This window comes from Heliconius melpomene, unplaced genomic scaffold (genome assembly GCF_056956725.1).
Source record: "Heliconius melpomene rosina isolate 202511_hmr_F unplaced genomic scaffold, ASM5695672v1 ptg000054l, whole genome shotgun sequence".
NCBI classification, from domain to species: domain Eukaryota; kingdom Metazoa; phylum Arthropoda; class Insecta; order Lepidoptera; family Nymphalidae; genus Heliconius; species Heliconius melpomene.
Window position 1 is genome coordinate 59,403 of NW_028181877.1, and position 14,485 is coordinate 73,887.

At 48.3% G+C, this 14,485-nt stretch overlaps 2 protein-coding genes across 2 annotated transcripts; one reads left to right on the top strand and one right to left on the bottom strand.

Annotated features, from left to right (window-relative positions):
* Nucleotides 1-470: 470 nt before the first annotated feature.
* Nucleotides 471-2,633, top strand: LOC146526411 (uncharacterized). The gene has a single exon (XM_085207163.1). The coding sequence runs from the start codon at nucleotides 471-473 to the stop codon at nucleotides 2,631-2,633; it is 2,163 nt and encodes a 720-aa protein (XP_085063289.1).
* Nucleotides 2,634-9,752: 7,119 nt separating this feature from the next.
* On the bottom strand, nucleotides 9,753-14,233 carry LOC146526412 (uncharacterized). The gene is made up of 2 exons (XM_085207164.1): nucleotides 13,601-14,233; nucleotides 9,753-13,513 (listed from the first exon to the last, which is right to left on the bottom strand). The coding sequence occupies exons 1-2, from the start codon at nucleotides 14,122-14,124 to the stop codon at nucleotides 13,231-13,233; spliced, it is 807 nt and encodes a 268-aa protein (XP_085063290.1). The 5' UTR covers nucleotides 14,125-14,233; the 3' UTR covers nucleotides 9,753-13,230.
* Nucleotides 14,234-14,485: the final 252 nt, after the last annotated feature.

The following is a 14,485-nucleotide window of genomic DNA, read 5'->3' on the forward strand; positions in this document are numbered from 1 at the left end:
CCCTGGGCGGCGAGTAATTGGTGCCTACAGGATTCGTCCTTGGGTAATGATTGCTCGCTGGCTAATAATCCGGCGTGGTTCTTCGCGTGTCCTCTGTCATGCAGAGGTCACAGTGTGAGGAACCGGAGGGCGTGCGTGGTGTGTACTCACCCTACCGCCACGCAGGTGCAGTGATGTGCCAGCGCCGAAAATATCGGAACTCCACTCTTGGTTGCGGTCATGTCTCGTAATCAGGAATGGAACTGAGGGCCTTGCCTTTACCGGCCGGGCTGCGAGGAAGAAAACCTCTATAAAAAATTACCCCAACCCAAGCGGCGAAGCAGCGCGAGGGGTTCATGGCTGATGGGGAGATCAGTCGCTACTGCTGGTCCCGCCAGGGTACCGGCCGACACCCTGGCGTAATAGGCTTATCCGAGTACAGGGGGCACTGCTCGGATGGACCGTTTTTCCCCCACACTCGTGGGAACAAAATGGAAAATGTTAACTTAAAAACCCGAAATGATGACGTAGGGAGGCCCGAGGAGGGCGGTGATCTGTTGTTGCCCGAGATGGGCGGAGTAGTAGTTGTGCCCGAGAAAGGCGTAGGGAGTACTTTGCTCGAAAGGGGCAAAAGTCCGGCACTTGTGCCAATAGGAGGGGGGTTGAAGGATGCGCGAGTCGTGTTAGAGCGTCTGGACCATGAGGAGGTTGCCTCTATTATAAGAGATAGGTCCAGGTCGTCACTTTCGTCGCGAGGCCGTTTCTGGGCGGCTTCCGAGTCAGACGCCGATGGCGTGATGTCTGTTGGGTCGAACAGCTCCAATGCTATCGAGGGGGCTAAAGCGCAGTTCCGAAAGGACAGAAAGAGGCGCCATCACAGGAAGAGTAACTCTGAATCCTCGGATGCGGATGGGGAGACAGAGACAAGCCGAAAGCGAAGGTTGCTTCGGCCAGAGGGAGTCGTGGTCGTACCAAATATTCCTGATGAGAATATAGGGCTAGCTGCTGGAAAGAAGGCGCTAAACGATGCCAAGCGCGAGGAGCGCCGGCTGAGGGCGGAGGAGGAAGTTGCTGAAATCTCCGCGGCGATACAAACTAGAGCAAGTTCTAGGCTCTCGGATGTGCCCCTGGAACTTTGCGGTGAGGAGCACATGGTCTCCGACTTGCGTAGCCAAGTATCTGATAGCTTGGCTATAATCAATAGAGTCGCCTGCAAGTCGGGGAATCTGAAGGGCACATTTACTAGGGCCCTTAAAGACGCTGCCGGAGTTATCTCTTCTGCCGTTAATACTCTGGCAAAGAGGACGGCATCAGAGGAAGTGGATATCCTCAAGGCAACAAACTCGCGACTGCAGTCGGAGTTGGTGGAGTTGCGGAAGGAGTTTGCCCTTTTGAGAGCGGAGTTGGAGCGGTCTAGAGCATCGGACTTGCGACCCACTCCCACGGAGTCTATTGCTGTGGAGGACATAGTGGGCACTATGGTCTCCACCAGGCTGGAAGCCTTTAAAGATCGGCTACCACCGGAGAGAAATCTGCGACCTCCGCTAGCGGCGGACAAGCGCAAGGTGGATAGCCCAAAGCAGGCGCAAGTGGACCCTGTCGCATCCACTTTGATGGCGCCGGCTAATCCGGCACCAAAGGAGCAAAGGTCTAAAAAGGCCAAGAAGAAGAAAGGCCCGGTGAAGACCGCATCTACTGAGCCTCGACCTCTGCCACCCGCTCCGGCTGATATGTCTGAGGGCTGGACTGTAGTAGCACGGAAGGGGGCCAAGAAGAGAAAGCCAGCTCCTAAGCCGAAAGCGCAAAAGGCTAAAGCGCAAAAGGAGCCAAAGTTGCGTCGTCCTAGATCGCAAGTTGTGACGATTAAGTTGCAGCCAGCCGTCGCCGACAAGATGTCGTATAGCGATGTCCTTACCCGGGTCAAGGAAAGTATAAAGTTGGAAGACCTGGGTATAGAGGACCTGAGATTCCGTGTTGCGTCTACTGGCGCTAGAATGCTAGGCGCTAGAATGCCTGGCGCCAACACTGCTGAGAAGGCGGATGCGATAGCTGAGAAGTTGCGTGGGGTTCTCAGCCCCGAAGAGGTCCAGGTGTCGAGGCCAGTGAAATGTGCGGAATTGAGGGTGTTTGGCCTCGATGACTCCGCCACTGCTGAGGACATGACGGCGGCAATAAGCCGAGTTTCCGGCTGTGCTGCGGGTAATATAAAAGTCGGAGAGATCCGACAGGACCGGGCCGGTCTAGGAACAGTATGGGTCCGATGTCCTGTCGGCGCAGCGCAGAAGATTAGCGGGGCGAGACTACTTGTTGGCTTCGTCTCTGCTGGAGTGAGGCTGTTGATGCCCCGTGCGCAACGTTGTTTCCATTGCCATGAAGTGGGCCACATGGCTGCGAAGTGCAGTAGCCAGGTGGACCGCAGCAAACAGTGTTTCCAGTGTGGCCAGACCGGGCATCAGCAGAGATCGTGTTCGGCAGAGCCTCATTGTCCGGTGTGTGAGGCGGCGCAAAGGCCCGCTAATCACATGTTGGGGAATGCTGCCTGTGGAAAGGCTAGCACCAATAACGGTGGAAAGCGCAGACGAGTGCCGGCAACATCGGCCAGGTCTAATATCCCAGCTGGGCCTGAGGAGGTGCAACACATGGAAGACCAATAATGGCTCTCCGCGTGTTGCATGCGAACATTAACCACTGTGCTAGGGCCCAGGACTTATTGGTCCAAAGCCTGGCGCAGTGGTCTATCCAGGTGGCGGTTGTTTCGGAGCCCTACAGCGTTCCCGACAGAGACAACTGGGTAGCCGACAACACCGGGGTGGTGACTATTATCACCCAGGTCGCCGCGGGCTCCCCGCCTTTCTCACGTGTAGAGAGAGGTGTGGGATGCGTCGCCGCACTTGTCGGCAACCTAGTTGTCGTAGGGGTCTACTTTTCCCCCAATCGAACTCTCGCGGAGTTTGAAGAGTTCCTTATACGATTGGGGGAAATGGTAGAGCGATTTCGTCCGGCGGAGATGTTGGTGGCCAGCGATCTCAACGCGAAGTCCAGCGTGTGGGGCTTCGCAACGACGGATGTGCGTGGTGTGACGCTGTCGGAGTGGGTTGTTGCCACCGGTTTGTCTGTGCTCAACCGAGCGACCAAGAACACGTGTGTGCGAAGGCTGGGCGGATCCGTCGTGGACGTTTCGGTCGCGAGCCCGGCCCTAGCATGTCGTGTTCGGGGCTGGCGAGTGCTGGATGATGTGGAGACTCTCTCGGATCACCTCTACATCTTGTACGAGATCTCCATACATCCTGCGGTGCCACCAGCCCCCAGTCCAAACTCGCGAGAGTACGGACCGCGGTGGCAACTGGGTCGTCTCGATAGGGAGTTGTTGGAGGAGGCCGCGATAGTGGAATCCTGGCTGCCCCAGAGCTTGGCGTCTGCAGAAGACGCCGCATCCTGGGCGTAGGGGGCGCTGACGCGTATCTGTGACGCGTCAATGCCCCGTTCCGGGCGCCGCCCTCAACGGCGGCAAGTGTACTGGTGGTCGTGGGAGATCGCGCAACTGCGTAACACCTGCGTTGCGGCGAGACGCCAGTACAGCCACTATCGCAGACGGGTACAGAAGGTGCAGGAGGAGGAAGACCGACTGTACCGCGTCTATGTCGAGGCGAGAACGCAGCTGCAGGAGGAGATCGGTCGTGTGAAAGGCGAGTCGCACGACCGGTTGATCGCGGGGATAGACTTAGACCCGTACGGCACACCTTACCGAATGGTGCTCGGTAGGTTACGGGCTTGGGCACCACCACTGACGCAGACACTCCAACCGGACGTACTCTGAGGGGTTCTGTCGTCGCTATTCCCGCAGCGGGCCAGTTTTGCACCACCCAGTATGGCCCGCCCTGCAGCGCGTGAGGAGGAATAGGAGGACGACGAGGACAGCGTCACACCACCGGTGGAGGAGGAGGAGCTCGAATAAGCTGTTCGCCGATCTCGGCTCAAGAGCACCGCCCCGGGCTTCGATGGCATTCCCGGCCGGGCGCTAACTCTGGCCCTCAACACCTTAGGGCCCAGAGTGCGAGGACTATTCACTGCCTGTCTGGCTCAAGCCATAATTCCACAGCGGTGGAAGACAGGCAGGTTAGTCCTCATCAAGAAGGAGGGTCGCCCGGCGGATTCAGCCTCCGCCTACAGGCCCATCGTGCTCTTGAGCGAGATCGCCAAGCTCCTTGAGCGTGTTGTAGCCAGGAGGCTACAACACCATTTGGAGGGGACAGGTCCGGACCTCTCGGACCACCAGTATGGCTTCCGTAGGGGGCGATCGACGGCGGATGCCATACTGGAGGTAAAGTCCTATGCGCAGGATGCGGTGGCCCGAGGCAATGGAGTCTTGGCGGTGTCTTTAGACATCGCCAACGCCTTCAACTCCCTGCCATGGCCCTGCATAAAGGAGGCACTGTTATACTATCGTGTGCCTCCATACCTGCGCCGCGTCATCGGGGCTTACCTGTCCGGTAGGTCTGTGACCTTTCCAGCTCCTGGAGGAGGTTGGAAGGAGTTCGTTGTGTCGGCCGGTGCTCCACAAGGATCGGTGCTGGGTCCGATCCTCTGGAACATCGGATACGACTGGGTGCTGCGGGGCGGCACCCTGAGGGGGATAAAGGTCCTCTGTTACGCCGATGACACGCTGGTCTTGGCGCAGCAGTGGACCTATCGAGAGGCGGCAGTCCTCGCGACTGCTGGAGTTGCGGAGGTAGTCGGCCGCATAAAGCGGCTGGGCTTGGAAGTCTCCCTCAACAAGTCCGAGGCAATCTACTTCCATGCTCCTCGAAAGGGCCCACCGGCAGATGCCCATATCGTCGTCGGTGGCGTCAAAATTGACGTTGCCCGGAGCATGAAGTACCTCGGACTTGTTCTGGATGGTCGGTGGAGTTTTCGGGGCCGCTTTACATCTTTGGCCCCGAAACTGTTGAAGACAGCGGCGGCACTGGCGCGCCTTTTGCCCAATGTGGATGGGCCGAGCGCCTCTAGCCGTCGGCTGTACACCGGAGTGGTCCGATCCGACCGGCACAACATCACTCTGCTGCGACGTGCGCAGAGGGTGATGGCCATCCGGGCGATACGGGGGTACCGGACCATCTCCGGTGAAGTGGCGTGCGTGCTGGCTGGAGTCATACCGTGGGACCTGGATGCTCTTTCTCTGGCGTCGGTCTATTGCCGGCGTCGAGGCCTAGCGTCCGGGGAACCGGCAAGCCAAGCACGCACTGAGGAGGCGCGGGTAGCCGCGGTTGAAATGTGGGAAACTCGGCTGGCAAATCCATCTGCCGGCCTGAGGAAGATCGAGGCTGTTTGTCCAGTGTTCCGCCAGTGGTTGCGCGGCGTCACGGCGTCCTAACCTTCCGCACGACACAGGTGCTCACGGGGCATGGCTGCTTCGGGGGTTACCTGTGTCGGATCGCCGGGAGGGAGCCCGACGCTCGCTGCCACCACTGCGACGACTGCCTCGACGAGACGGCCCAGCACACGTTGGAGGTGTGCTCAGCATGGGCGTCTCAACGTCGCGCTTTGCGCGACGTCATAGGGGACGACCTTTCCCTGCCGGCCGTGGTCAAGGCTATGGCCGGCAGCGAGACGTCGTGGGATGCGGTCTCATCCTTCTGCGAGGCAGTGGTGCTCGAGAAGGAGTCGGCGGAACAGACGAGGGAGGCTTTTGCCGAAGTCGCCATCCGCCGTAAGAGACCGGGTCGCCGGAGGGCGGCACACGATCGCCGCCTTCCGCCCTAATGTGCCAGAGGGCGGTCAGCCTGGGGAAGCTGGCCGCCTACCAACCTGGCCCGAGTAGGCGCGCGCAGGTTGCTCCCGCGCGCTACTCCGAGCAGGCCGTCGAGGGTGCCCACACACCCTTGACTCCGCGACGTGCCTAGCAGGCTCCCGCCGCCGCGTTTCGTGGACGATTATAGTCCCCGCGTCTCGCGGCCAGTGGTGGTCGAGGAGGAGCATCGTGAGGTTTTAGTGGGTATTGGGATTGGCCTTCAGCCGGTCCACGAGTCCCACATAACCCGCTCGAGTCCCCACTCGGGCCGTTATCCGTCAAAAGGCCTTGGTGAAAGTTCCTTTAAGGTTGCCCGATCTGCTGGCAACCTTCCTTATCACCGCTAGGCTGTCCACCACCTGATTTTGTAGGTCAGACGCAAGTATGGCTTCGTTCTGCTCTTTCTCGGATGGTAGAGACATGTCCGAGAGCCTGGAGCTAGCCCTGGCCAGTACGGCCGCAGCGCTGTCAGACACCTCCTGTTCTGAACTCAGCGGCAACTCCTTCCTTTCTGCCTCACCGAGACCTTTCCGTCTCCTCATGGCAACCACTTTTGGCGCCGGTCTATCTGGCTCTCCTTCATCAGAAGACCCCGACTGATCGATCGGCTTCCGAGGCCTCTTCCGCCTGTCCTTCAGGTATTGTGCCCGTGTCCTTGACTTCTCCGACACCATCGACACAAAACTTTCAGTATCTGAGTCCTTTGACTCCAACGCTCCCCACAACCGTCCATATGATGATCCGGACCCTCGTCTCGACCTGACACTACCGACAGTCGACATTCCGTCATCAACGTCCAATCTGGTCAGAACCACTCTCTGCTCCTTCCACACTCCTACGTTCTGGCCATCACCAACTGACCCCTCCGCAGCGACACCAACGATCCAACGATCGACACCAGTTTCAACTGAATCCGAGCGAAGAAAACAGAAAAATCGGTTTTCGCCACTTACCGCCCGCACCTTCCCGCGCATTCCCGCGGGTTGTATACCACCTTGAAGGCCCCTCGGAGCCCGAACGATCGACACCAGTTTCAACTGAATCCGAGCGGGGAAAACTGAAAAAATCGGTTTTCGCCACTTACCGCCATCGACACCAGTTTCAACTGAATCCGAGCGGGTAAAACTGAAAAAATCGGTTTTCGCCACTAACCGCCGGCACCTTCCCGCGCATTCCCGCGGGTTGTATACCACCTTGAAGGCCCCTCGGAGCCCGAACGATCGACACCAGTTTCAACTGAATCCGAGCGGGGAAAACTGAAAAAATCGGTTTTCGCCACTAACCGCCGGCACCTTCCCGCGCATTCCCGCGGGTTGTATACCACCTTGAAGGCCCCTCGAAGCCCGAACGATCGACACCAGTTTCAACTGAATCCGAGCGGGGAAAACTGAAAAAATCGGTTTTTTCCACTTACCGCCCGCACCTTCCCGCGCATTCCCGCGGGTTGTATACCACCTTGAAGGCCCCTCGGAGCCCGAACGATCGACACCAGTTTCAACTGAATCCGAGCGGGGAAAACTGAAAAAATCGGTTTTCGCCACTAACCGCCGGCACCTTCCCGCGCATTCCCGCGGGTTGTATACCACCTTGAAGGCCCCTCGAAGCCCGAACGATCGACACCAGTTTCAACTGAATCCGAGCGGGGAAAACTGAAAAAATCGGTTTTTTCCACTTACCGCCCGCACCTTCCCGCGCATTCCCGCGGGTTGTATACCACCTTGAAGGCCCCTCGGAGCCCGAACGATCGACACCAGTTTCAACTGAATCCGAGCGGGGAAAACTGAAAAAATCGGTTTTCGTCACTTACCGCCGGCACCTTCCCGCACATTCCCGCGGGTTGTATACCACCTTGAAGGCCCCTCGGAGCCCGAACGAACGACACCAGTTTCAACTGAATCCGAGCGGGGAAAAGTGAAAAAATCGGTTTTCGCCACTTACCGCCCGCACCTTCACCTTCCAACTTCGGGTTGTATACCACCTTGAAGGCCCCTCGGAGCCCGAACGATCGGCACCAGTTTCAACTGAATCCGAGCGGGGAAAACTGAAAAAATCGGTTTTCGCCACTAACCGCCGGCACCTTCCCGCACATTCCCGCGGGTTGTATACCACCTTGAAGGCCCCTCGAAGCCCGAACGATCGACACCAGTATCAACTGAATCCGAGCGGGGAAAACTGAAAAAATCGGTTTTTTCCACTTACCGCCCGCACCTTCCCGCGCATTCCCGCGGGTTGTATACCACCTTGAAAGCCCCTCGGAGCCCGAACGATCGACACCAGTTTCAACTGAATCCGAGCGGGGAAAACTGAAAAAATCGGTTTTCGCCACTTACCGCCCGCACCTTCCCGCGCATTCCCGCGGGTTGTATACCACCTTGAAGGCCCCTCGAAGCCCGAACGATCGACACCAGTTTCAACTGAATCTGAGCGGGGAAAACTGAAAAAATTGGTTTTTTCCACTTACCGCCCGCACCTTCCCGCGCATTCCCGCGGGTTGTATACCACCTTGAAGGCCCCTCGGAGCCCGAACGATCGACACCAGTTTCAACTGAATCCGAGCGGGGAAAACTGAAAAAATCGGTTTTCGCCACTTACCGCCATCGACACCAGTTTCAACTGAATCCGAGCGGGGAAAACTGAAAAAATCGGTTTTCGCCACTTATTGCCGGCACCTTCCCGCGCATTCCCGCGGGTTTTATACCACCTTGAAAGCCCCTCGGAGCACGAACGATCGACACCAGTTTCAACTGAATCCGAGCGGGGAAAACTGAAAAAATCGGTTTTCGCCACTTACCGCCCGCACCTTCCTGCGCATTCCCGCGGGTTGTATACCACCTTGAAGGCCCCTCGGAGCCCGAACGATCGACACCAGTTTCAACTGAATCCGAGCGGGGAAAACTGAAAAAATCGGTTTTCGCCACTTATTGCCGGCACCTTCCCGCGCATTCCCGCGGGTTTTATACCACCTTGAAAGCCCCTCGGAGCACGAACGATCGACACCAGTTTCAACTGAATCCGAGCGGGGAAAACTGAAAAAATCGGTTTTCGCCACTTACCGCCCGCACCTTCCTGCGCATTCCCGCGGGTTGTATACCACCTTGAAGGCCCCTCGGAGCCCGAACGATCGACACCAGTTTCAACTGAATCCGAGCGGGGAAAACTGAAAAAATCGGTTTTCGCCACTAACCGCCGGCACCTTCCCGCGCATTCCCGCGGGTTGTATACCACCTTAAAGGCCCCTCGAAGCCCGAACGATCGACACCAGTATCAACTGAATCCGAGCGGGGAAAACTGAAAAAATCGGTTTTTTCCACTTACCGCCCGCACCTTCCCGCGCATTCCCGCGAGTTGTATACCACCTTGAGGGCCCCTCGGAGCCCGAACGATCGACACCAGTTTCAACTGAATCCGAGCGGGGAAAACTGAAAAAATCGGTTTTCGCCACTTACCGCCGGCACCTTCCCGCACATTCCCGCGGGTTGTATACCACCTTGAAGGCCCCTCGGAGCCCGAACGATCGACACCAGTTTCAACTGAATCCGAGCGGGGAAAAGTGAAAAAATCGGTTTTCGCCACTTACCGCCCGCACCTTCACCTTCCAACTTCGGGTTGTATACCACCTTGAAGGCCCCTCGGAGCCCGAACGATCGACACCAGTTTCAACTGAATCCGAGCGGGGAAAACTGAAAAAATCGGTTTTCGCCACTAACCGCCGGCACCTTCCCGCGCATTCCCGCGGGTTGTATACCACCTTGAAGGCCCCTCGAAGCCCGAACGATCGACACCAGTATCAACTGAATCCGAGCGGGGAAAAGTGAAAAAATCGGTTTTCGCCACTTACCGCCCGCACCTTCACCTTCCAACTTCGGGTTGTATACCACCTTGAAGGCCCCTCGGAGCCCGAACGATCGACACCAGTTTCAACTGAATCCGAGCGGGGAAAACTGAAAAAATCGGTTTTCGCCACTAACCGCCGGCACCTTTTTTTTTTTTTTTTTTTTTCATTTATTTTCTTAAATTAACAATTATAAAATACATACATATACTCCGCCAAACCATTTAAATGGTTTACCGACGGACAAAGCTCTCTTTTACACATTTAAACTTAAATATAATGGTTAAAAACAAGGTTTAAACTTATAAGCTAAATTACACAGTACTTATATAAAACATTTTCTATTTAACAAACATTATAGATTAATTTTGATAAAAGTGGGTAAGCAAAAATATTTGTTATAATATTCGTTGTTGATGCCGAGTTACGAGTATAATGTGCGTTATTGCGGCAAGGCTATTATTATAAGTTTTATTACATTTAATTTTTAAGTTTTTTTTTTTTTTTTTTTTTTTTTTTTTTAATTTTTTTTATTATGTATAAGTATTTATTAAGTATTTTAATAATTCTACTCTATACAACATTTTTTTTTTTATTAAGTTAGATTTTTGCGACATACACATACACACACACATATATATATTCACAACGGTAATTTAAACTCTTTTGGCATTAGTATATTTTTTAGTTTACATTTCACAATATTTAACGGTTTTGCAGTATCTTTTATTTCTAATGGCAAAGAGTTAAGTATTTTTGGAACTATCCATTCTTTTGTACGTTTGCCATAAAAATTATTTACTTTAGGTATTTTATATAGAGGATTGTTTATATTTCTACGTGTCATATACTCACAATTAATTTTGTTTTTAAATTCTGTACTCCCAAATTCTGATAAGAATATGCCTAATATTAATTTCTTTTCTATTGGAAGAAGTTTACATTTTTCAAACAGAAAGTCATTATCTATTTTCTCTTTGTCAAATTTTTTATTAATAAGAATTTTTAGAAATCTTCTTTGTAGATCTTTTATTTTGTTTATATAAGTGTTAAATGTAAGACCGTAACATACAAGCCCATATGACACCACAGATTCTGCTAGACTATGATATAATATATAAAGAACGTATTTAGGAGTAGAATAACGTAATTTCTTAAAGTTACTCAATATAATTCTTAATTTATTACAAACAGTAGATACTTGAGTTTTCCAATTAAAACAATCATCCAAAAATATGCCTAAATATTTCTGTTTTGTCACAATTTCTACGTAATTACAATTACACACTTGATTTTTATGTAGACAATCATAAGAGTGTCCTTTTACTTTTATATTTCGATTATATCGCTTATAATTTGAACTTATACATAGTAATTTTGTTTTGTCGGTATTAAGAATAATTCCATTATCGTGTGACCATTTCGTAATGTTATCAAAATCTGTTTGTATATTTGTTTGAATTGTGTGTTGATCATTTGCTGCATATAGAATACAAGTATCATCAGCGAACATATACTTATGACATCTTTTTATGACTGACACTAAGCTATTTACGTGGATAATGTAGCACATTGGACCCGTAACAGATCCCTGAGCAACTCCATATTTCATATTTTTTTGGTTACTATAATTACTATTTACTTTTACAGTAAAAGTTCTATTTGTTAAATAATTCCTGAACCATTCCAACATAAATCCACGTATCCCACTCTCTTCAAGTGATTTTAGAAGAGTAACGTGATCTAAAGTGTCAAACGCCTTTTTAAAATCTATAAATAAAACTGCTACAAGCATTTTTTTATTCAAATAGTTATTTACATCGTTCGCAAATTTTGATAATAACTGTGTGGTATTTTTCCCTCTTTGAAATCCGTACTGTGCTGAATTAATAACATTAAATGTCTTTAAAAAGTGAGATATTTGGTTAACTATAGTTTTTTCTACTATTTTATTTATTGAAGGCAAAATTGCAATTGGTCTATAGTTGTTGAATGATTTTTTTTCACCCCCCTTAAACAGTGGTCTGACAATAGAAGTTTTTAACAAATCGGGATATATTTGATTTTTAATTGTGAGATTTATAAAATGAGCTATTATTGGACTGATTTTAGTTTGTATGGACTTGATATCAATTAGCCTTATATTATCTACTCCAGGAGTTTTTTTTACTTTTAAGCTACCTATGACTTTACTTACATCGCTTGAAGTCACCTTTTTATATCTAAAAGAAACATTTTGTAAATTTACATACATATCTCTATCTAAGAAATTATTATTGCACAAATGCTTTATATTATCTACTTCTTCACTAAAAGCTTTAGCAAATTTTTCGCAAATTGTCCTCTCATCTATATCTTTCATGTTACTCAAAATGACGCTATCTATGGATTTCTTGTTTCTTCCCAGTAACTTATTCATATGTTCCCACATTTTTGCTGCATTACGACGTAGATCTAATAATTTATTTTTTTCATATTTGTTTTTTGCTTTATGTATTGCTTTATTAGTACTATTTCTCCATCTATTATACTCTTTGCGGTACACATAGTTACTCGGGTTACTTTTCCATTTATTAAACAATGTGTCATTGTGCTCCATCATGTCTCTTAGATTTTGCGTTATCCACGGACAAGCTTCTCTTTTAGAATGTTCACTAGTGGAGATCATAATTGTATTATTTTCATATATTTTGTTAAATTTTATGACCAATTTAGAATATAAGTTAAGCGGACATGTTTCTTTTAAAAGGTCATCCCAATTTTCTTCTTTTAATTGTTTTTGTATATTATTATTTTGGTATATTTTTTTTGTTATCTTGGAACTTTCCTTGGTGCAATCCATTTCAATAAAAGTACCAATGAGGTAGTGATCAGCTAGCTTGTGATCTATTATAGCAGAGCTATAATTTTTTTTGCTTTTTATATATATATGATCTAAACACGATTGTGTCAGACATTCATTTCTAAATTCCTCTCTTGTAATTCCATGTATTTGCTTGGAAAATCCTGATTCACTTAAAATGTTTTCGTATAGTGTTACATTATTGTTTGATTGTTGTAATAGATTTATGTTAACATCTCCAATTATTAAAGCTTCGTCACTTGGTTTTAGTTTTTGCAAAAAGTGTTTTAACTCCGTTATAAATAAGGATATTGAACAATTAGGTGGTCTGTACAGCACAAGTATTTTTAATTTTTCCTTAGCTATTTTTATATTTCCTACTAAATATTCAGAAGCCATAAAGTGTTCATTTTCTTCCTTAAATATTAAATATTTTTTTAAGTATATTGCTATACCTCCACCTTCTCTAGTTTTTCTGGTTTTGTATATTAAATTGTAACCATCTATTGTATATAAAGCCATCTGATCACTCGAAACATTAATTTCTGATAAAGTTATGATATCAATTTCTACTTTGCAGTCATTCACCAATAGTAACAATTCTGGAAAATATTTATTGATAGACCTTATATTTAAATGTACCACAGACAACTTATTGCCAGTATTATTATTACTGAACCAGCTTTTTAAAGAATTATATCTACAATTAGTTTCGTCTTCAACTATATCTTCAAATGACGCCATTTTTATTGTTAATGTGGAATTAATTATTATGTTAAATACTTACAGTTATATAGGTGAATGATTAGGCGTTGTAAAGATATCAGGAGCTGTATTTCTCTTCAATAACAAATTTTCTATATCTGTTATATGATATAGGGGGATAATTTTACTACTATCATTTTCACGGCAGAAAATGCGGCCACGTTTCGACCAGACAAATTTAAAGTTTGGTTTTAATTTTTGTTTGGCGGACCAAATTAGTTCCTTATTATAGTTTGTCAAGTGTTCGTTTATATAAATTGGATTATCTGAGCCGTTTCTACGGATATCAGAATTTTTCCTAATACATCTTCTTTTTGTATACCATTCCTCCTTCGCAGATTGTGTGCGGAATCTGATTATTAAATTTTGATTCTTTGTGATATCTTTTGTTGACTTTTTTACTTTAGATACACGCCAAGCTCGTTCTACGTCGTTAGGATTTGCTTCTATTTTCTCGGCTATAGCTTTCACTATTGCGAAGGTATTTTCATTTTCCTCGCTTTCTACACCTACTACTTCTAAATTTTGATTCTTATCTTCTTGGTCAAATCTTTGTATTTTCATATCTAAAGCAGCGTTTATAATTTCAAGATGTTTACATTTATTATTTAGGTCTTCAATCTTCTTCTCATTAGTTCTTATGATTTTATTCATTTCTTGATGCATTTGTAATAATTCATCGTACTTAGCGGCATAAAATTCTGTATTGGATTTAATTTCAAACACAACAGCCATTTTTGTATTCAGTTCAAATAAAAGTTTTTCAATTGTGGTATTGTTTGGATCCAGATCAATAAATTTTTTTTCTGCTGTTCTAACTCTTTGTTCCCCAATTGTACTAACTGTTGCCAATTTTCCCTTCGGTTCACTTTTTTTATCTTCAGGTGTTGTGCATTCTGCACATGTTCCTGTGTTCATACTTTTTATGTAGTCTTTTAAGCAGGTTTTAGTACGGTGATAATAATCTCCACACTTTCCTTTACATTGAAAATAATCTTCAATTTTTTTGGTAGAAATAAATAAATTACATTTTTTGCACTTACTTTGCACACCTTCCCGCGCATTCCCGCGGGTTGTATACCACCTTGAAGGCCCCTCGAAGCCCGAACGATCGACACCAGTTTCAACTGAATCTGAGCGGGGAAAACTGAAAAAAATCGGTTTTTTCCACTTACCGCCCGCACCTTCCCGCGCATTCCCGCGGGTTGTATACCACCTTGAAGGCCCCTCGGAGCCCGAACGATCGACACCAGTTTCAACTGAATCCGAGCAGGGAAAA